This window comes from Pinus tabuliformis, chromosome 7, assembly GCF_031772625.1.
Source record: "Pinus tabuliformis cultivar Carrire ecotype Pingquan chromosome 7, CPIR1, whole genome shotgun sequence".
In the NCBI taxonomy this organism is placed as follows: domain Eukaryota; kingdom Viridiplantae; phylum Streptophyta; class Pinopsida; order Pinales; family Pinaceae; genus Pinus; species Pinus tabuliformis.
In genome coordinates, this window is record NC_142293.1 from 1,325,516,431 (window position 1) to 1,325,538,577 (window position 22,147).

At 42.1% G+C, this 22,147-nt stretch overlaps 1 protein-coding gene across 1 annotated transcript; it reads right to left on the reverse strand.

Annotated features, from left to right (window-relative positions):
* Positions 1-3,092: 3,092 nt before the first annotated feature.
* On the reverse strand, positions 3,093-8,602 carry LOC149252462 (uncharacterized). Its single transcript, XM_089454157.1, has 3 exons — positions 7,598-8,602; positions 7,024-7,308; positions 3,093-6,824 (listed from the first exon to the last, which is right to left on the reverse strand). The coding sequence occupies exons 1-3, from the start codon at positions 8,600-8,602 to the stop codon at positions 3,093-3,095; spliced, it is 5,022 nt and encodes a 1,673-aa protein (XP_089310283.1).
* Positions 8,603-22,147: the final 13,545 nt, after the last annotated feature.

The following is a 22,147-nucleotide window of genomic DNA, read 5'->3' on the forward strand; positions in this document are numbered from 1 at the left end:
AAACCAGGAAAGATAATCAACTCTAATGGCATGACAAAGCTTCTGAAGAAAGAACAACATGACGTAATTTCACAGTTATGCTCACTAAAGGTTAAAACATCAAAATAATATATTTCTCTAGATCTACAAAAAGTCTTGGACAATAATTCCAAGGTATTTGAGACTCTTAAAGGCCTCCCACCTATTCATGATCATGATCATGCTATTCATTTGATTCTGGGAATTGTTCCTCCAAACATCAGACCTTACAGATATCCCTATATCCAAAAGAGTGAAATTGAACGTATGGTTGCAAGAATGCCAGAGGCCAGTATAATTCAACCTAGTCAAAGTTCTTTCTCTACTCCAATAGTATTGGTGCACAATAAGGATGGATCATGTGGTATGTGTCTAGATTATAGGGATCTCAACAAGCTCACTATTAAAGATAAATTTCTCATTCATGTCATTGATGAATTTTTGGATGAATTACATGGATAAATTTACTTCACTAAGCTAGATGTCCGATTAAGATATCATCAAATTAGAATGAAGACTAAAGACATTCTGAAAACAACATTCAGAACTCATGAGGATCATTATGAATTTTTGGTCATGCCTTTTGGCCTTACTAATGCACCTTTCACATTTCAAGGTTTGATGAATTCCATTTTCAAACCCTTCCTTAGAAAATTTGTGTTATTATTTTTTGATGATATACTAATCTACAACAAGTCTTGGAAGGATCATGTTCAACATGTTGACAGGGTGCTCAAACTATTAGAGGAGAAACAATTATATGAAAAAACCTCCAAATGTTTCTTTGGATTATAGGATATGGAATATTCGGGTCATATTGTATCTCATGAGGGTGTTAGCGTAGACCTTAACAAAATTAAAGCCATTAAGGAATGGAAAAATCCCCACAACCATAAAGCATCTTCAAATATTTCTTGGGTTGACAGGGTATTATCACAAGTTTGTTAAGAATTATGGGATAATAGCATCACCTCTAACAACATTACTGAATAAAGATGCATTTTCTTAGACTCTAGAAATAACTAAGGCCTTTGAACATCTTAAAGAGGCAATGTGCTAATCACCAGTCTTAGCTATGCCAGACCTCACAAAAACCTCTATTGTAGAATGTGATGCCTTAGGAAATGGAATTGGTGTTGTTTTAATGCAAGAAGGAAGACCTGTTGCTTTTGAAAGTGATCTCATCAAAGGAAAGTATTTACACAAACCTATTTGTGAGAAGGAAATGTTGGCAATACTACATGCACTAAAGCAATAATGACTTTACCTAATGGGAAGACACTTCAAGGTAAAAAAAGATCATGATAGTCTTAAATAATTTTTGGAAACAAAGATTATCTTCAGAAGAGCAACAAAAATGGGTCACAAAGATGTTGGGTTATGACTTTGAAATCATCTACAAAAAGGGAAGAAAAATGTTGTTGCAGATCCACACTCAAGAAAGGATGAAGATGTGGAAGCATTGCTTTGAGCCATTTCTATTATCCAACCTGATTAGATAACCGAAGCAAGGGATGAACGGAAGAATGACGAAGAGGTGTGGACATCATTCAAAATTTGCAGCAAGATCCTAGTACATCTGATACATTTAGCTAGAAAAATGTTTCATTATGGTACAAATATCACTTATATATTTGTAAGAATTCCCAACTAAAACGAAAGATTCTTTTGGAATTCCACACCTCCCCCTTAGGAGGGAACTCAATATTTTTAAAAACTTACTACAGGTTCAAGAAGGAATTCTTTTTGGGATGACCTTAAATTTGATATTCAGAAGTTTTTGGCAGAATGTTTGGTTTTCCAACAAAATAAAGTTGAGACAATTAAGATCATGGGTCTGTTACAACCTTTATCCATTCCAAGTCAGTGTTGGGAGGAGGTCTCAATGGATTTTATCATAGGTTTACCCAAGTTTGAAGGAAAGAGTGTCATCATGGTGGTAGTTGATAGACTTACCAAGTATGCACAATTTTGTGCATTATCTCATCCTTTTAAAGCCAGTACAGTTGCTACTACATTTATGGAAACAATTCAAAAGCTACATGGAAACCCAAATATTATTGTAAGTGATAGAGATCCCATTTTCACTGGAAATTTTTGGATGAAATTATTGTCTTGTCTTGGTACTCAATTAGCTCATAGCTCTTCTTATCATCCTCAATCTGATGGGAAAGCTGAGATAGTGAATACATGTTTGGAAGGATATCTTTGTTGCATTGTATCTGATAAACAAATACAGTGGGTCAAGTGGTTACCTCTAGCTGAATGGTGGTATAACACTTCCTTCCATACTGCAACAAAAAGGACTCCATTTATGGAACTTTATGGATAAACAATGTAAACTTTGAAACGAGAATTGTAAACTCAAAACAAGAACTCTAGCCAAAAAACCCCCAAAAAAATGAAAAATAGATCGAAAACGAAAAATGTTGATTATGGAATAATGTTTTTTTTTAGGGTAAATTTTCAACATTTTTTAAAAATGGCAGTAAAAACCAATAAAAACCAATTTTTTTGTGCAACAAACACCTTGAAAATAAAAAGTGTTGATGTTGTAATAACATCTTTTTTTTTCGAGGTAAATTTTCAACATTTTTTAGCAATGACGTTAAGGATAAAATGTCATGACTCTGAAAAACCTTAAAATTTCAATGATTTTCAGGCATGACATTAAATATAAAACATCACATCTCTGAAAAACATTAAAATTCCAACAATTTTCAGCCATGATGTTAAATATAAAATATCATGACTTAGAAAACCCTTAAAAAATTGATAATTTTTCAACCAATTGAAGATCATGACTACAAAAAACCTTAAGTTTTCAACATATTTCAACCATGGCATTATGAAAATTTTCTATGACTAAATTAAAAAAAAAGAATACTTGAATGAAAGAGTCATTATACCAAGAGTAATTTTTTTTCTAATGTTAAAAGCGTAACAACATTAAAATATTAGCATAAGGCAACTTTTTTTTTTTTAACTGAAACGAGTATTTTATTTATTTAAGGCCAAAGCCAAGCAAGTATTACAAATCCCTTTCATTGCTTTTCTCTGTTTTTCTAGTGCTCCTAAGGAATGATTGCCATTTTCGGAGTCTCTGCATTTATGCTGATCATACTTTTTTCAAGATTGCATCCTACATTTGCTAACCTGTCTGCTTCAGTGTTTAAATCTCTGAGGATATGGAAGAGCTGTGCTGATGAGAATTCCTTCAATAATATGTTTACTCTTGCTAGATGCTTGTTTAGAACTGGATCTTTGAGACTTTTCTTGTGTATTAGAGACCTTATCAGCAGTTCTGAATCTCCCAAAACTATAATTTCATTTGCATTTCCTTTTCTGGTCAGTTGACAAGCTTTTAATAGACTGAGTGCTTCCGCTTGATTGTTGGTTTTTATCCCAAGTCCCCAACTGAATTCCTCTTTCCTGCCATTCTGAAAGTAAATGACGCCTCCTGCTCCTGATTTGCCTGGGTTTCCTTTCAAAGCCCCATCAAAGAAGATTGTACATTTACCTTGTGACTTCCACCAATTTTGAAAATTGTCTGAATTGTCTCTGTACTGCCAGTTTTCCTTGTGGTTTGGGCGGATGATGGCAAGAGTAGTTGGCATGGGAGTATAACCTTCCAGCCACGCCTTTTCTTCATTTCTGAGGTTGCTGTCTTTGACGCTAGTTTGTCTCAGAGTTTCCAGGAGGAGATCCTTGGCCTGCCTTGCTACTGCTTCTGCATTTATGTCTTTGTGGTTGAAGACAGCTTCATTCCTGGAGAGCCACAACTTCCAACAAACGTATTTCGGTGCAGCAATCCATAACTTGTACCAAAGAGATTTTTCGTTGATGCTGTGGGGGTACCGAGTTTTCCATGTCAAAAACAAGTCTGTGATCTGATAGCGTGTTGGGGGACTCACATTCAGCCCAATTAAGAAGTTGTTCCACACTTTCTGTGCGTACTCACAGTCAATAAACAAATGGACTGCTGTTTCTGAAGCGTTCTTGCAGAGGACACAACGATGCGGGCCTGCAAAGTTCCTTTTGCACAAATTGTCTCCGGTCAAGATTTTGTTGTGGAATAAGGTCCAGCTGAAGAAGTTAATCTTGGGAATGCTGAAGTTTTCCCATATCTGTTTCCAAACTGAATCCGGATACTGTGACTCCTGTTTTCCTTGCATTTGAAAGTAGCCTTGTTTGACCGTATACTCTCCTGTTTTCCCCCATCCCCATTGATCTTCCTCTTCCTTGTGCACAGGAGTAAAATCTGTTATTGCCTCTAACAGGATTTTTGACTGTTCTTTTAAGTTGATTGGGATGGTTGGCAACGTCCAGCGCTGCCAGTTGCCATTGAGGTCCCACTCTGCTATGTCCGCTATTTTCCTTACCCCTTTAGAGATTAACCAGGCTCTCAACTCTGCTATTTCGTTGATGGTGGATAGAGGGGAGTGATTCATGATTCGTTCTTTCCATAACAACGAGTTTTTGCCATTCCCAGGAATTTTGTATAAATGCTTTCGGAAAAATTCGATCCCTTTGCAACACAGCCTCCAGGCCTGCGTTCCTTTTGGAGATTGCGCTGGATTGAAAGATGATATTGGTTGCTTTTGAAAATATTTGAGGTTCAGCAGCTGACTGATTGGGTGCGAAGGTTCTGTAATTAATTGCCACAGGAGTTTGCCTCCCAATGCCAAATTTGCATGTTGGGGATCGCGGATCTGAAGTCCGCCTTCGGTTATTGGGCGTTTCACAGTCTCCCATTTGATGAGGTGGAAGCATTCCTTGTTACCTTTCCCTCTGCTCCAGAGAAAATTTCGAATGATGCTGGAGATTTGATCAGTAATTTGTTTTGGAGCCAGCAGCAACGAGGCTTGATATGTGGGCAGGGCAGAGAGCACGGATCGGATGAGGGTGAGTTTGCCTCCGGTGGTGAGCCAAACTCCGCCCCACGCTGTTATCTTATTTTTGAATTTAGATATCACTTCTTCCCACAGTTGGTTTCGATTGGAGCCCCTCGTCAATGGTAAGCCGAGGTATTTGATTTTTTCCCACAAAGCGTATCCTTTGAACCCCAGAACGTTGGAAATTCTGTCTGTGGCGTGCTGGTCGATATTCCAACTGTAAATTGCACTTTTCCTTTCACTGACTAATGCACCGGTGATGTTGCAGTACTGTTGAAGAATGGTTTTGAAAGCGCTTGCAATTCTAGTGGATGCGCCCCCCAACAGAATTGAATCATCTGCGAATAGCGCATGATTCACCGGGGCTATGCCTTGAACTATCCTTATCCCTGGAATGGTACCGACTTGTTTCTCTTGGGTTAGCTTGCGACTTAGAACGTCTGCCATCAAGATGTATAGAAAGGGCGAAAGAGGGCAGCCCTGCCTCAATCCCCTAGTTGCTTGGAAAAAATCCGTCGGTCTGCCATTCACCATTGGGGCGATCCAAACGTTTTCTGTACAAGCCTTGATGAGGTTTATGAAGTCCTGTTTAAAGCCAAATGCTGCTAGAACCCTGTACAAAAAGGAACGATTAACACGATCAAAGGCATTGCACATATCCAATTTAATGATCATACCTTGTTCTTTCCGGGCTAGGCTGGAGTGGAGAGCTTCTTGTATCTGGATGACATTATCCAGAATTTGTCTACCTTTTACGAATCCTCCTTGTGCCTGAGAGATGAGCTTTGGGAGTAGAGGCTTGATTCTGTTGGCCAACAGCTTGGCCACAATCTTATAGGATACGTTGCAGAGAGAAATCGGCCTATATCTGTCAAAGGTCCTTGGGTTTGTTTCCTTAGGGATTAAGGCTAGGAAGGTAGAGTTGATTCCTCCTCCTACTTTTGCCTTCCTCATAATTCCTCTTATCATTCTGAATAGGTCGTTTTTGATGATTTCCCAACAGATTCTGTAGAAGTGAGCTGAGAACCCATCGGGTCCTGGAGCTTTATCCGGTTCCATGGACCAAACTACATCAGTTATCTCTTCATCCGTGACTGGGGTCAACAGAGAATCGTTGTCCTCCTCTTTGACTAGGTTTGGGATGGTTGAGAGGAATTCCTCTGCATCCTCCTCATTTCCATTTCTTTCCGCACTTAAAAGATTCTGGAAATGAGTGACAGCTGCTTCTTTGATTTGTGAAAATCCATTGTACACCTGTCCGGTTGTGCTTGTTATCTCTGCTATGTGATTACGGGAAACTCGTGCCCTGCACTGTCTATGAAAGTACTTGGTGTTCCTGTCTCCAGATTTGAGCCACAAGCTTCTGGACTTTAAACGCCAGTATTCTTCTTCAGTTCTGAAAAAACAATATGCTTTCCTTTGGGCAGTTTTTTCTATGTCTAAATCTGTGGGAGAGGGATCTTTCTCCTCCATTTCGAATTGGACTCTTTCCAGCTGAAGAACTGCTTCTTTCCTTTGGCTAGTTGGAGTTTGCAGAGATTTTTTAATCCAATCCTTCAGAGCTTTTTTGGTATTTTTTATTTTTTGTTCCCACACATAACTTGGGGATCCGTTAACATCTATCCTCCAGGCCGTTTGAACAGTTTCGTAGAATCCGTCTTTGCCTGCCCAGAGAGGGCTGAAGCGAAAAGGGAGAGGGCCGAGATCTTCTTCTTTTTTGATACAGAGTAGAACTGGCTTGTGATCCGATGTAAGCTTGGGGAGAATCTTGGAGAAAACCATTCTATTGTCCAGCATTAATGTGCTACTGATGAGAAACCTGTCCAGCCTAGCAGAGATTTGATTTTCTCCTGATCTGTTGTTGGACCAGGTATATTTACCTCTTATAGGTTTGAAGTCAACTAGATCCCACTGCGTAATCAGATTTCCCACAGTGTTGACGAAGGGGTCTCTAGAGTATGTTCCTCCTCTTTTTTCTTTGGGGTCTAGTATGATATTCAGATCTCCTCCAATGACTATGTTCGTAGGGTTAATCTGTTCTATATAAGCCATTAGTGTCCTCCAACACTCTCTCTTTTCTTCTAAAAAGAGCCAAGGAGAGATTGCTTACCGTATGTCGCAGATCTGTGTGGATCCAATGTTGGGTCTCTGTGGATCGTTGCAAAGTGAAAGAGCTTTTTGACCAAAACGTGCCTATTCCGCCGGCCGATCCCCTTGCACTAACAGCCTTTCCTGAATCAAATTTCCACTTCAGCATGCTGGTGTTTAGAAGGGTTTCCCCTTCTACTTTGGTCTCTTGGAGCATAAGGATGTCCGCGGACTCCATCTTCAATAAGTCTTTGATAGCATCTGCCTTGTTGGGATTACCCAGACCCCTATAGTTCCAAGAGATCAACTGCATCATTTACCACTTAAAGGGGTAGGCCCTCCTCCTTTGGAGGCCCTAGGCCTGATATTCCTCCCTAGTGTCATTTCGATGGTAGCTTGACTGCCGAGGGTTTTTTGTCTTTCTGACTCCTCTTCTCTGGTTTCCTTGTTTGATCTTCATCCAGCCCTTTTTGTTGTCCTTTCAAATGTTTCATCATCTGATGATCCCATATTCTCTATGGTTTTCTTCTTCTTTTTTATTATTTCTGCGTATGAAGGGGAAGAAATATTTCTTGGGGTGTGGATTGGATTATTACCTTGTTCCATGGCTTCAATATTCTCCTGCTGTTGTGGTTCTTCTTCCCCTGCTTCCGGGGGATCTGAAGGAGGCGTGAGGATTTCAAAGGGGTTTTTATCCCCCTCATTGCCTTTTGTTTCACTGCTTCCAGCGTTTTGGTTACTTGTGCTTCCATTATCCATTTTGTTCTCTGTCCCTTTAGCCTTGCTTTTGTTACTCTGTCTGCTGAATGTTGTCTTCTTTGCCTGTTTCCATTGATCTTCTTTATCCTTTTCTGTTGCCTCCTCGTTTCTTTTTTTGCAGTATCTTGCAAAGTGCCCGTACTCATGGCATAATCGACACTTGAAAGGCAGTTGTTCGTAATCGAGCTCTTGGATGTGTGTCCAGTTTGCCACCGATATGGTAATCCTGTTTCCAGATCGACCTCCATGCAGATCCGGGCACAAGAGTATTGATCCTTCCTTGGGGCCTGGTCTATGTATTTTCCAAGTGCGTTTCCTATGGATTGAAGAGAGCTTTGATTCCAGCAATGCAGGGGAAGATGCGAGAGGCGCACCCAAACAGGGACCGCCTTGGGCACATCTTGCGCTGGATCGAAATCAGTAGACCATTTGTTCAAGTAGAGTCCTTGAGGCCCCATGAAGTATGGCCCGTTTCTGAAAATCAGGCCTCTATCCTCTGTACTGTCGAACAGGAAAACGAAATACCCTTTTCCTACAAAGTAGACTTTGATTCCTTCATTTACCAAGGGTAACCAATTCCTTTTGACCCATTCTTCGACTGCTCTCGGGGATGGCCACAAACCGGTGAACTGGCCGATCAGACCTTTTTCTGCTAAATTCAGCGCAGATCTACAGATTTCCTCCTCTGGTAAGGCAACCTTGGGTATACTGTCCAGTTTTTTGACGAATTTTTTCTGCGGGCCTGTGACCTGGCGTTTTCCTGTTGCAGATACGAGAGCCTTAAAGGCTTCGATCTCCGTAGGGAAGGGGGGAGGGGCCGCAGGGCCACCTCCAGGCTCCATGAGGGAGGGCGCTTGCAGGTCGCTCAGAAGGCGCGGCTAGGGTTGCAGCGCGGCAGCTCGGAGCGATAAGGCAACTTGACACATTGCAAGCAAAAATGAAAAATCAACCATCAAATTGACATGTAGTGTAGGCGAACTAACCCATTGTAATGAAAGCTTAAAGACCAACCATGAAATTGACACATTGTGGGGTTAGACTCAATCCATTATAAAAAAACTTTAAAATCAACTATCAAATTGACACATAATGGGATCAAGTTGCTAGTGGAGGATCGACACAGATCCTACAAGGAAAAATAAAAGAAAACAAAATAATAAATAAATATATAAATAAAAAAATGAAAAATACAAAAGAGTATAAACATTGAAAAAAATAAAAAATAAAAAACACAAAAAATAACAAGTAAATAAATATATATATTAAAACATAAAAAAATGACAAAAAAAAGAAAATAAAAATTAAAGCATTTGAAAAAAAAAAAACTAATATATATATATATATAAAACAAGTAAATCAAAATATACATTAAAATATAAAAAATAAAAAACCTCGCCGAAAAAATAAACAAACATAGAAAAATATAAAAAAATGACAAAAAATAAAAAAATCAAACATAAAAATGTAAAAACGAAACAAAATTAACTTATAAATGGCAAAAATTAAAAAAAAAAAATATATATATATATATATATATATATATATATTAAAAAAAAATACAAGAAAAGTTATCCAGAAAAGACATAATTAAAAAAAAGCAAAACAAAACAAAAAAACAAAATAAATAAATAAATAATTATATTAGATAATTTAAATATATATAAAAAAACCAAATAAGAAAACATTATAAAGAAAAAATCATAAAAATAATAAAAACATTAAAGAAAAAACTTAGAAGAAAAGACATTAAAAAACAAGTTGAAACCATTAAAAGAATTTAATTAAAAAAATAAAAAATAAAAATATTTAAAAAACGTAAGATGAAAAAAAAAAAAAAAAAAAAAAGATAAACCCAACAAGTCCTGGGGTGGCAGGGCCAATTTCGAGAATCGACCTCGCCACCCCCGGTGTCAGGTCCTCGAGTCATCACCGTCGCACTTGGACCAGTCAGGCGTGTTTAACCGACGAGCTGGGGGACGAATCGATGGGCGTGTTTAACCGACGATCTGGGTAGGCACGCACATAATCAACAAGTGGATGGGTGTGTTTAACCAACGAGCTATGGTGGGTGCATTTAACCGACGAGCTCAGGCGAGCGCGCATAACCGACGAGTCAGGGGCGCCAACACAAAAATGACTAAGTGTTGGGCACATGCAATTGAGTTGGTTTATAGGCGGAGGTCGTTAGGCGATGGGCCGACGTGAACGTGTAGACGTAAACGATGGGCAATGAGTGAGAGCCAACACAATATTATGTTGGAGAGGCGTAAGTCATGGGTCAGATTGACATGAGTCGAGTCCCCTCCCATGGCCAAGGCAGCGTATCTATTGGGTGGAGGCACCACCAGAAAGAACAATCAAGTGAACAACGAACACAACAACAAACGAAGAACCGAATGGAGGTTGGGCAGAGATGAGCCCGCGGGTCGGGCGGTTTTGAACGCAATGGAGAGCTGGGTGGGTCGACCCGACATGACTCCGGGTGAGTGTAGACATGCTGGGCACAATGACAGCAGGTGGGCGGGTCTGCACGATGGAGAGTTAAGACAGGCAGGGTGTGGCAACACGAGTTTTGGCGGGTCAGAATGGAGGTCTGCATGGCGGACAGGCCGCGGGTAGGCAGTGCAGGCCGCACGACGGGTGGGCCGAGCGCCCAAGGTTGGGACGAGCTGAATGGGGGTGGCTGTGGTTGGGTCGTGCGGCAAGCTGATCGACTAGGCAGCGCGCCCGAGGCTTGTAACTTTTATGAAACGAGTTGAGTTTGTCTCCCCGGGAAAAATTGTAAATTACAAATTTTTACATAAACTGAGTTATTACATAAAAAATGTGTCTCTTGCATTGAAATGATGTTGTGACTATTTTTAGTTAAGTAATTCTGCACTTAACTGTTTAATAATGGTGAATGATGAAATAAGTAGGCGTAGTCCGGAAAATGTAAAGGAAATTAATGGGTTGAGTCATTTAGCCGGTGCCACACGTAGCTCAATTTGGGAAAAAATAATTGGGGCCGTGACAAATGGTATCATAGCTAGTACAACAACAAAATGCAGAGACCAGGTATGTATGCAGTCTGAAGTTTTTGAAAATAAATCTTGGATATATAGTTTGGGGTTTCTTGACTTGGAAGTTCATGGAAAAACCATCCAAGCTTTTGGTGGACACGGGTGCCACACACAACTTTATGACGACAAGGTTGGAAAAACAAGTTGGGATGTAGATTGTTTGAACTAATGTGGAAGTCAAGGTAGTGAAATCAAAGGCTAAAGTGTCGGGATTGGTGGATGAAGTGCCAATTCGAATAGGAGACTGGCAGGGTCGATTGGACTTCATAGTGATGAAGATGAACGACTTTGACATGATATTGGGGCAGGATTTTCTAAAGGGAAATAAGGTAATTATTGCCTCATTTTGCGATGAGATCATGTTGATTGGAGGCTCACAAACTTGGACTTTGCCAACTCATAAGAAAAGGAAAGAAGTGAAGGTGCAACATGTTTATGCACTAAGTATGAGGAAGGCCACACAGGATTCAGAGGTGGAGACTTATGCGATGGTCATCAGGGGAGTTGAAAGCAATGATGGAGTGGGGATGCCTGTTCCAGCTGAGATTTCTGATGTATTGGACAAGTATGCAGATTTGATGCCCGATGAGCTATCGAAGACACTTCCACCAAGGCTTGTAGTGGACCATAGCATTGAGCTAGAACCAGGGAGGCAACCTTTAGAAAAAACTCCTTATCATTTATCAAGGCCGGAATTGGAGGAGTTGAAATGACAGTTGAAGGATTTGGCTGATGCAGGTTTCATATGACCTTCAAGGTCCCCATATGGTGCTCCAGTATTGTTCCAATGAAAGAAATATATGAATGAGCTACGGATGTGCTGTGATTATCGTGCTCTTAACAAACAAATGATAAAGAATAGATGTTGTTTTCCACTTGTTGTGGATTGGTTCAACAAGATTGCGAAAGCCTGACTGTTTTCCAAGCTAGATTTGAGGCATGGGTGTTATTAGGTGCGAATAGCGGAAGGAGATGAGAAGAAAACTGTGATTGTGACAAGGTATGGAAGTTTTGAATTCCTTGTTATGCCTTTTGGGTTGTGTAACGCTCCTGCTACATTTTTCACTTTGATGAACAATGTACTACGTCCATATTTGGATTCGTTCGTAGTAGTATACTTGGACAATATTGTGATATACAATGATAACATGGAGGATCATAAGAAACACTTGGATTTGGTATTTGAGGCGTTGAAGAAGAATCAATTGTACTTGAAGAAGTCGAAGTGTATGTTTACTGAGACCGAAATTTTGTTCCTTGGACACATTGTGGGTTAAGGACACATACATATGGAGCCGAGTAGAGTGAAGGCGATAGAGGATTGGGTCAAACCGAAGAATCTCCATGATATGAGGGTGCTTTTGGAGATGACCAACTACCAACGAAAGTTTGTAGAGGGGTACTCCAAATTGACATCGCCACTGACAAACCTTTTGAAGAAGGAAAAGCGATGGAGTTGGACGGAGAAGTGTTGTACAACATTTGAAGACTTGAAAAAGAGGATGATTACAACACCGATACTGAAGTTACCTGACTTGGAGAGACCGTTTGAGGTGCACACAAATGCTTCATATTTTGTGATAGGAGGAGTTCTTATGCAGGATGGGCATCCAATGGCATATGAGAGTCAAAAGTTGCAGGATAGAGAACGACGGTATCCAGTTCATGAGAAGGAGATGACTGCGATCATCCACTGTTTACAGGTATGGAGGCATTACTTGATTGGGAAGCCTTTTGTTGTGAAGACTAACAACATTACAACGAGTTATTTTGCATCACAACCGAAGTTGTTGATGAGCCCCGAATTGGGTAGCTTATTGGGCTCATTTTGCCTAATTGTCCTTGTTCAATCCTCCATTTTTCATAGATTATGCATGTTTTTTTAGTATGTTTATGTTATTTGAACGAATAAGGGTGGTCACTCTACCAAGGAGGCTAATACGTGGTTATTTCAGGTTTTTTGGACAAATTTTGGAGTAAAACCAAGCAATTATGGGCCAGGTGATAGCCAAGCTTGAGGTGAGGATTCGTAGGGAGGTTGCCCCTGGCATTAAATGGCCCTTCCTCGAAATCTCCACCCTCAACTCCGAGCTCAACAGGCCACCAAAACGAATCCTAAAGGCAGCCGAGCAGCTTTGGGAAGAGTGACTGTTTACTAGCAGTTGGAACAGCCGAGTCCCTTGAATTTAGGAGGGCTGCTAGGCCCCTCGTAGTGTATAAATGGGAAGGCCTCAGCCTTCGTAGTTTACTTTTTTGGAACTATTGGTATTTGCAATATAGTGCTGTCATTTTCTCAGCTCGTTTTCTTATATCTACTGTTGTATAACTTTCTTGTGATGGTTATTTTTTAGTAATGAAAAGCAGCTCTACTTGGTATTAGATCTGAGTTCTTTATAGAAGTCGGCAGCTCTTGGGGTTGGGTCCAACCCGAGTGCCAAGGCCTCCTTTATGTATTTTTATTTGTTCTTTATGTATTTGCAAAATCATTTCTGTTAAGTAGATTAAGTCTTACTGATTAACTAAGTCACTGTTGATGATTAGAAAGACTTTTGATGTTCAGATTGAGTTGATAGGATATTAACACGAAAAAGCTTCAAAAAAGGGCCATCAAGCACCTCTGATTTCACCTCTCCCTCAGTGGGATCAGGAGCTGGGATCAAGGTGACCTTGCTGCCCACAAAAACACTGACTTTGCTTTGCCATGCAATCATTATTGTTTGATTTTTGTTTGCAGAAGTTGGTTACATGTTCAGATTCTTGATTGCTTCATTGCATAGTTAGTATACATGGTTTCAGTTCAATTAAAACTTCTGTTCATTCTCTTTACTGTCAGCTAGATCAGATTAGGTCAACGTAACTAGGTCTCTGATTTTACAAGTCTTCGTTGGTTCAGTTGGAAAAACAACTTGCAGAGCACCTGTACCACTTCTCTATCTACCCATACTCCATCAATCCCATCTGCTCCATCCCCTAACATGGATTCTTGCCTCACGTTTGCCATTTGCTCACATAACCCTAATTTTTGTGCAACATTGCTTCATTCCTCCTTGAACAAATCCAACCATATTCATATTTCCTCAACTCCATCCACCAAGTCCTGAACCTCCTTACACCCCTGTCCTATCTCCATACTCACTCCTTCACCTTTCTCTCTCCATCCATCCTCCAAAATCCCATTTCTGACATCCTGTAGAAATTCCAAAACATCCTGTAGAACCCCTGCAGACTTCCTGTATAGGCTCACGAATGAGATTTCTTGATAGCCAAACTCGGTGAAACTCTCTGGAAGTGTGTTAGGGACCCCTTAGGCCTTCTCTAAACCTTCTCGACCTCCTCCAAGCATTTCCTCTTGCCAATCCACCTCTGCACAGTCAAAAACAGTTAGATCGCATGCATGATAATTCTGGCAACTGATTCAAAAATACAAAAAGATGTTTTCTTCAAATGTTACTGTAGAAGTAGCTTAGAGACATGTATTTACCTTCCTAGGAGTCAATGGCATCTCTTTCGGTAGCTTGCATCCTCTTTCTTGCATCAGTAAGACTAGCTGGTAAAATTAGGATTTGCCAAGTTTTATGTTTCCTTTCAGCGTTCCAGTTTCTTTCTACAAGTAGAAAAACCTTCTTTGAGTTAGATTTCGTCCATCAGTTAAAAAGCTTCTTCTCAGAGCTCATAGAAGTTGGCTTAAGCTCCTAGCAGACTTGTGCCAGCTGACCAAGTGACAGCTGCGGCAAGAGCTAGTACTTGTGCATACAGCACCGTCGCTTCCAAGTTTGTTACGAACTACCGGGTTGATAAAAGTAAAGAAGGGATTCCCAGGAGTTGCAGCATTATTACTGCAATACTGGAGCTCACCACTCTTTTTGGTGCTGTTGTCGGGGAAGCGTCAGAGTATTTGTGATTGCTGCTTTCCTTCTATTTTCCACTACAACCTTATGCTAAGTAGTTTATTTCATTTCATTTCCGAAAAAGTAGAGTAGATATTTCCTGCTTTCATAGATTAGCATTTCAATTCCGCAATTTCAATTCTGCAAGTGTAGACTAGCATTTCATTCCTGCAATTTCATTTGAGCAAAATAGATTAGTCCTTTCCTGCTTTCATCTCAATTCCGCATTTTCATTTCCGCAAGATAGATTTTAGTTAGTTGCAATTCCATCTGTTTCAGTTTTGCAAGTACAAGCAGAAAAAAGCAAAAACAACCCAAAATCTTTTCATGCCTCGTAGGAACAGAGATAATGCCAGAAAATTCCTACCCAACACCCCCACCACTTCACTAAGTCACCCTTCTCTCTTCTTTGGTGGCAGTGACCCAGAAGAACCTATAGGTGAACCTCCTGAGATATACAAAGATCCTATAACAGAAGAAGAACAAGAAAACATTCCTTTTGAGACCATGGTTGAAAACAGAAACGGTAGAGACAATGATGAGAGAATAGAAGGTACCTTCCCCATCTGAGAGACCAACGAGGACATGAAGATGAAGAACATAAGTCCCTTAGCCTTGCCTCATTTCCATGGATTGACCACTGAAGACCCTGATACCTTCCTATTTGAGTTTGTTGTCCTTTGTCAAACTTATGACTATGCAAAAGACGAGCAAAAGTTGAAACTCTTTCCCTCTACCCTCAAGGATGCAGCATTACGCTGGTTCATGGGGTTACCTGGAAACAGTATCACCACTTGGGCTCAGATGCAGCAAGCCTTTAACAACAAATACCAGGATTACTGTAGGTCAAAGGAAACAAAGGGAGAAATCTTTCGGATAACCATGGGAAATGATGAGTCTTTAGAAGACTATGAGGAAAGGTTCCAACACAGCTATAAACGGGCCATGTGCACACTTGACCCTGAATCTCTAAAGTTGGTTCTGCTCCGAGGAGTCCCTAAAGACCTTCTAGATACCCTTCACATGCTAGCTGGAGGAGACATCTACCAACTACCTTATGAGGACATAAACACTGTGTTTAGAAACCACTCTAGGGCAGCCCGGAAAAGAGGTAAGGGGAATCCACTTTTAGCTAATACTACCTTCTCCAAGCATGAGTTTGCTAATCATATGGAAGACCTCAAAAGTGAGATGAGACAGACCATTTCCATGCAACTTGATACTTTCCGAATCCAACAAAAGAAAGAGGAAGCTGAGAGGGCTTTGGCCATTTTTTGTCCCAGATGTACGAGGAAGCACCCTAAGAACGAGTGTCCATTGCACTCAGTAGAGGTATGTTTCGTTTGTGAGGAAAACCACCCCACAAACCAATGCCCAACCTTGCCCGGATTTAAAGCCATGTACCAAGGGACTGAGGCAACCACTGAACCTCTCTACTTCCTCAACCAAAGGAGGCCGCATGGGCCCAGACCTTACCAGCAGGGGATGCAAGGGACATCCCAAGCTTACTATAGCCCCAACCAATCTGCTCACATGCCTTCTTGGGGTCCCCCTACTCATCCTTCCTGGTCCGCACCTCCTCCGTGGTCTTATCCACCTCAATACCATACTCAACCCACTGCTCATTTGTTTCACTCACATGTCTAGCCACAACCTCAGTGGAATGCACCTCAACCAGGGTGGAGGCCCCAGTACAACTCTCCTCCCGCCATTCTGCCTCCACCACTGGCTCGGCCTCAACCATTACCTCCTGCTCCTCCAAGACAACCCCAAATGCCTGCTCAACCGAACCCGAACCCCAACAACTGACAGGCCCAGCAGGTATACACTAGGGAGACAACATGCCCTACCTATGCTGTGGAGATCCAGGAGATCAACCTGCGATCTGAGAAGACCCTTCCAAATCGCCAACCTCCTCCCCCAGAGGACGAGGAAGAGAAACAGGAAAGTGAAACCAAAGCCATTCCACCCTTTCCTGAGCGACTAACAGTAACCACGCAACCAAACCCAAAGGAGACTGAACTTTTGGGAGAACTTAAACAGTTGTGTGTGAAAATACCACTTCTCTAGGCCATCAAAAATGTACCGATATACAACAAATTGATTAAGGAGAAGTGTTTCAGGCACCCAGGCAGGCGAAAGAGAGATGCCTCAACTATCACTGTCATAGGACAACTGTCCGATTTAATGTTGGGGCAAGTAATCTGTCCAAAGTATTTGGACCCTAGGAGTCCTGTAGTTGATGTCCACATCAATGGAACTATAATCCCCCATACCTTGATTGATCTAGGGGCTGCCATTAATGTGATGACCAGGGACACCATGCTTAAACTCAACCTTGAGAGTTCCTTAAGAAAGACCTCGACAGTCCTGCAGTTAGCAGATCGCTCCACCGTGACTCCTGAAGGGATTGTGGAAGATGTCTTGGTCTCTGTTGACTCTTGGGAGTACCCTGCGGACTTCTTGGTCCTTCAGCCAAAGGCAAAGTTCATTGGATACCCCCTCATTTTGGGAAGGCCTTGGTTAGCCACTGCGGATGCTTACATCAGTTGTCGAGCTGGAAGCATGACCATCAAGAATGGGCCCATGTCCAAGCAGCTGGTCCTATATCCTCCTGCCCAACCTCTGCTAGAACATGACTTACCACTCTGGTTGGAAGAAGGAGATGAGGATGAGGTCTACTCTGCACCATTGTGCATAGTAGAAACCACCAAGGGAGGCCCTCAAACCGAGGATGATTTGATTGAGACTTTGATTCAAAATCCACCTCCCAGCGCACTGTCCTTAGAGGAATTGGTGGAAGATACCCAAGCTAGCACCTTAGTGGACCTCTGTGTGACTGATCCGACCTCTCCCGGAGTTAAGAATGTGGAGTTTGGTCCCGAAAGAACTTTAAAGATCAGCTCCTCCCTATCTCCCTCCCAGGAGAAGGAGCTGTGTAGCTTACTAAACAATCACCTGGAGGCTTTCACTTGGAGTTATAAGGAGATGAAAGGAGTCCATCCTTCAGTCCGTACCCATCACATCTACATTAAAGAAGATTGTAAACTAGTCAGGCAGCCTCAGAGGAGAATGAATCCAGCCCTTAAAGACATTGTCAAAGAAGAATTGCAAAATTGTTGGATGCAGGATTCATCTACCCTATCTCCGATAGTGAGTTGGTCTCACCTCTAGTGCTTGTGCCCAAGAAGAACGGGAAGTGGAAAATCTGTGTAGATTACCGAGAACTTAACAAATCCACCAAGAAATACCATTTCCCTTTGTCTTTCATAGACCAAGTGTTGGATGGACTGGCAGGGAAGAAGTTCTTCTCTTTCCTAGATGGATTTAGCGGGTATAACCAGATCCAAATAAGCCTGGAGGACCAAGATAAAACCACCTTCACTTGTCCATGGGGTACCTTTGCCTACCGAGTCCTTCCCTTTGGGCTATGCAACGCTCTTGCCACTTTCCAGAGAGCAGTATTGAGCATATTTTCTGAGTTGGTCCATGATTCGGTAGAAATCTATATGGATGACTTTACTCCTTATGGGTCCAACTTCCAAGAAGAATTGACTAATCTGGGAAAAGTCCTAACTAAGTGCATTGAGATGAACCTGTCCCTCAGTCCCGAAAAATGTGAATCCCTGATGACTGAAGGGACCGTGCTAGGTCATACCATTTCTCGGCAAGGATACAGGTGGATCCTAACAAGATTGCTATCATCCGAAAGGTCCCACCTCCTCAAAAGGTAAGATATGTTCGGAGTTTCCTAGGCTTAGTAGGATATTATCGAAGATTCATTAAATATTTTAGTAAGCTAGCCTCGCCATTGTTTGGCCTCCTAGGGAAAGATGTTGAGTTCAAATGGACTGACGATTGTCAGGGGGCACCAGAGGATATGAAAGATAAGCTGGTGTCCACCCCGATACTGAGAGGTCCAAACTAGGCCCTACCTTTCCACATCCACGCTGATGCCTCGAACAAAGCCATAGGGGCAGCCTTAGGACAAGTTGAGGAGAAACTGCCATATGCCATATACTTCGTCAACAAAAACCTGTCCAAGGCAGAAATGAACTTTACTGTAACCGAGAAAGAGTTCTTGGCTGTAGTCCATTCCCTAAACAAGTTCAGACATTACATCACTGGTTATCAAACATTTGTACACACTGATCATGTTGCGATTAGATATTTAATGAATAAGCATGATGTAAATGCTCGTATCATTAGATGGTTACTTTTGTTGTATCAATTTGATTTGACTATTGTCGACAAGCCAGGTAAGGAAAATGTTGTTGCTGACTTCTTGTCTAGATTGGATTTTCCTGCAGGTGAAGAAGGATCAGTGGATGACCAGATGCCAGATGAACATCTGTTTTCTATCTCAGTACTCTCTCCATGGTTTGATGATATAGCAAATTACTTGGTCTCATCACAGTTCCCTCTGCATCTATCCTCAAAGGAGAAGAGAAAAATTGTAAGGAAGAGCGCCCCATTCACTTGGATCGGGGGCAACCTATTTAAACTTGGCCCAGATCAAATCTTGAGGCATTGTGTTAGGGAGGAGGAAGTCTTTGACATCCTCCTAACCTGTCATGACGGACCTTGTGGAGGCCACTTTGCAGCAAAAAGTATTGCCTTCAAAATTCTACAGGCAGGCTACTATTGGCCTACTCTTCATCAAGATGTCAGAAGATACATCAGCGAGTGTGACCGATGTCAGAGGATGGGGAAACCGACTCCAAGGGATGAAATGCCTCTCCAACCTCAAGTGACCTTCGAGCCATTTGAGAAGTGGAGCATGGACTTTGTGGGTCCTATCAACCCTCCTTAAAAGCAAAGGTCTTACATCATTGTGTGCGCCGACTATCTGACAAAGTGGGCAGAAACAAAGGCAATCAAAGCAGCAATAGAAGAAAAGGTGGCTGAGTTTTTAAGGGAAAATATCTTCTACAAGTTTGGCTACCCAAGAGAGTTAGTCATCGATCAAGGAAGCTAGTTCACCTCCAACCTGATTGAAGATTTGCTCGCTCATCACAAGATCAAGCACAGGACTTCCACCCCATATCATCCTCAAGCAAATGGGCAGGTGGAAGTCACTAATAGAGCATTGGAATGGATTTTAACTAAGGTGGTGAGCAGCAGCAGAAAGGATTGGGCAGATCGCCTAGTTGAGGCCACCTGGGCCTACAACACCACTTGGAAGACTACAACAGGTTTCATGCCTTATGAGCTGGTCTACAGGAAGAAAGCTTTGCTATCCATAGAGTTCAAGTACAATACATTGAGGGTGGCAGCTCAGCTGGACCTAGATCTCAGCCATGCTCAACGTGAGAGATTACTGCAGCTGAATGGATTAGATGAATAGCGAATGCAGGCCCTCCTCCACTCAGAAGTAGTTCAACTCCAGAGGAAGATATGGCATGACCAGCGCCTTAATGAAAAGCAATTCCAGCCGGGAGATTGGGCGCTGCTGTATGACTCAAAATACAAGGATTTCAAAGGGAAGCTGAGGACAAGATGGTTAGGACCATATAAAGTGGAGAAATGCAATGACAATGGTTTAGTCCTTATCAGGACCATTGATGAAGAAGCCATCCCCATGCTTGTCAATGGGCATCGATAGAAAATCTACAGGAAACCCCTTTCGAGGCAGGAGTTCATTAAAACATTAGAAAAATCAGTGCTGGTAGTGGAGCAGGGTTCTGCCTCTAATCCGCCCACACATTGATCATCAAAAAAAAAGGGGGGAATAAAAAAGATCCCTGGGTGAAAACCTCTCTGAGGCGCCCAGGGTAGATAATGAGGGTGAAAACCTCATGGAGGCGCCCCAGCTGTCTCTCAGAAAATAAAGAAATGGAATAAAAAAGATCCTTGGGTGAAAACCTCTCTAAGGTGCCCAGGGCAGATAGTGGGGGTGAAAACCTCATGGAGGCACCCCTACTGTCTCTAAAAAGAAAAAAGAAAAAATGTAAAAGAAACAGGTCTAATCTCTGGAATTATTGCAGGTTGCAGGGAATACAGTGCAGACAAAGAAGGTTGCACAAAACGAGGACAGGGGTCCATACCAGGCTACCAGGCATCCTCACAGACACTCCTTCCATGGACACTCACTTTTTTCCAGGTTTTGAACACATTCGGGTCGAGATTCAACCTCCTACTGGAAGTTCTGAGCTTTCTACAGGAAGTTTTGGGGCTTTTCATAGGAAGTTCTGCATTTCTACAGGAAACATCTTGTAGAGCCTTCGGGCAGGCCAAAATCGATTCTGGAAAGGGATTTAAAGCTTGAAGTCTGTTGATTAGGCCTGCAGCCACCCCTCTCTTCCATCCATCAACGGTTTCATCTTTTTCCACCGCCATTGCAACAATCTAGTCATGTATTCCTGCACAGTCATACAAAGAGTCCTGTTTTCCTCAGATTGAATTTTTTTTTCCCAAGTGACAAATCAAGCACACAAAGGCTCGCACACTCTACCTGTCAAAGCTCCATCAGGACCCTTCATCCGCGAATACAACCTTGCTTGTTTCAGCATGCATCCCAGGACAAGAAGTAGCTACAGGATGTCCTACAGGAATCCTGTAGCAGCTGATCCGCCTAGAGCACATACTCTGGAGTTAGTAGCAGCTGAAATCGACACAGGGGGCATGTAAAAACAAACTTCACTTGGACGTGAACACCTCCTCGGCAGCTGAGAAAATACAGAGCCGTGCATGCAGCGTTTACAACCAGAGGATTGGGTCCCGAAGCCTTGCATACAACATCAGCCAATGAAAGAAGGAGTTCCAGCGTGTGTGCACGAAGCAGCAGTGAACAAAGCCATTGTTCCACGTCCTGAAGCCTGCAGAACACGTCCACGGCCACACAGGTAAGTGTCTAACCTTATTCGTCAAATTGCATAGACTATACTCTGAAAACTGCATGTCTGTGAAATGGTGCGGATTGAACGAATTTGGTGGCCAGTCAACTGGCCACCCACAGTCAGTCGAATGGCCTCGTGGGATCCGAACAAGCTCGGTTACACCAAAGAGACGTGCAGCCAACACGTGGGAAGTGTCCAATCAGGGAGAATCGACGGGATTGGCAGGGTGGCGACGGTTAATGGCAGAGAAAGGAAATGGCGATCAGAGACACGCTGAGGAATGATGGTCGTGACGTTGGCTAACGGATCGGCCTGGACACCTCACCCCCTCGCCATGAATTGTGCCATAATTCAAAATTTCTCTGCCAAAGAACTCACGATGAACCGCTGTCATTTACACTTGCAACCGTTTTCAACAAAGTACGCGTCCTCCTCCTCTGCAGTTTGTTAGCCAAAGCTTCTCAGCCCGTTTCAAAATCCTCCCGCGTCCCAGGATCGTTCAGAAGCATCGTGACGTCCTCCAGAAGCCGAAAAAGCCTTCTTCTGTGAAACTCCATGACGTCCTTCAAGCTTCTAGTGGAAGATTCCCTCCATACCTA

Excerpts from the sequence above, each read along its gene's own strand:
- LOC149252462 (XM_089454157.1), bottom strand. The coding sequence starts at position 8,602 with ATGGAGCCTGGAGGTGGCCCTGCGGCCCCTCCCCCCTTCCCTACGGAG. Across the intron at positions 7,309-7,597 it reads TATTGAAGCCATGGAACAAG|TTGATCTCTTGGAACTATAG; the intron begins GTAATAATCCAA and ends TAAATGATGCAG. Across the intron at positions 6,825-7,023 it reads ACACAGATCTGCGACATACG|TGGGATCTAGTTGACTTCAA; the intron begins GTAAGCAATCTC and ends CTGATTACGCAG.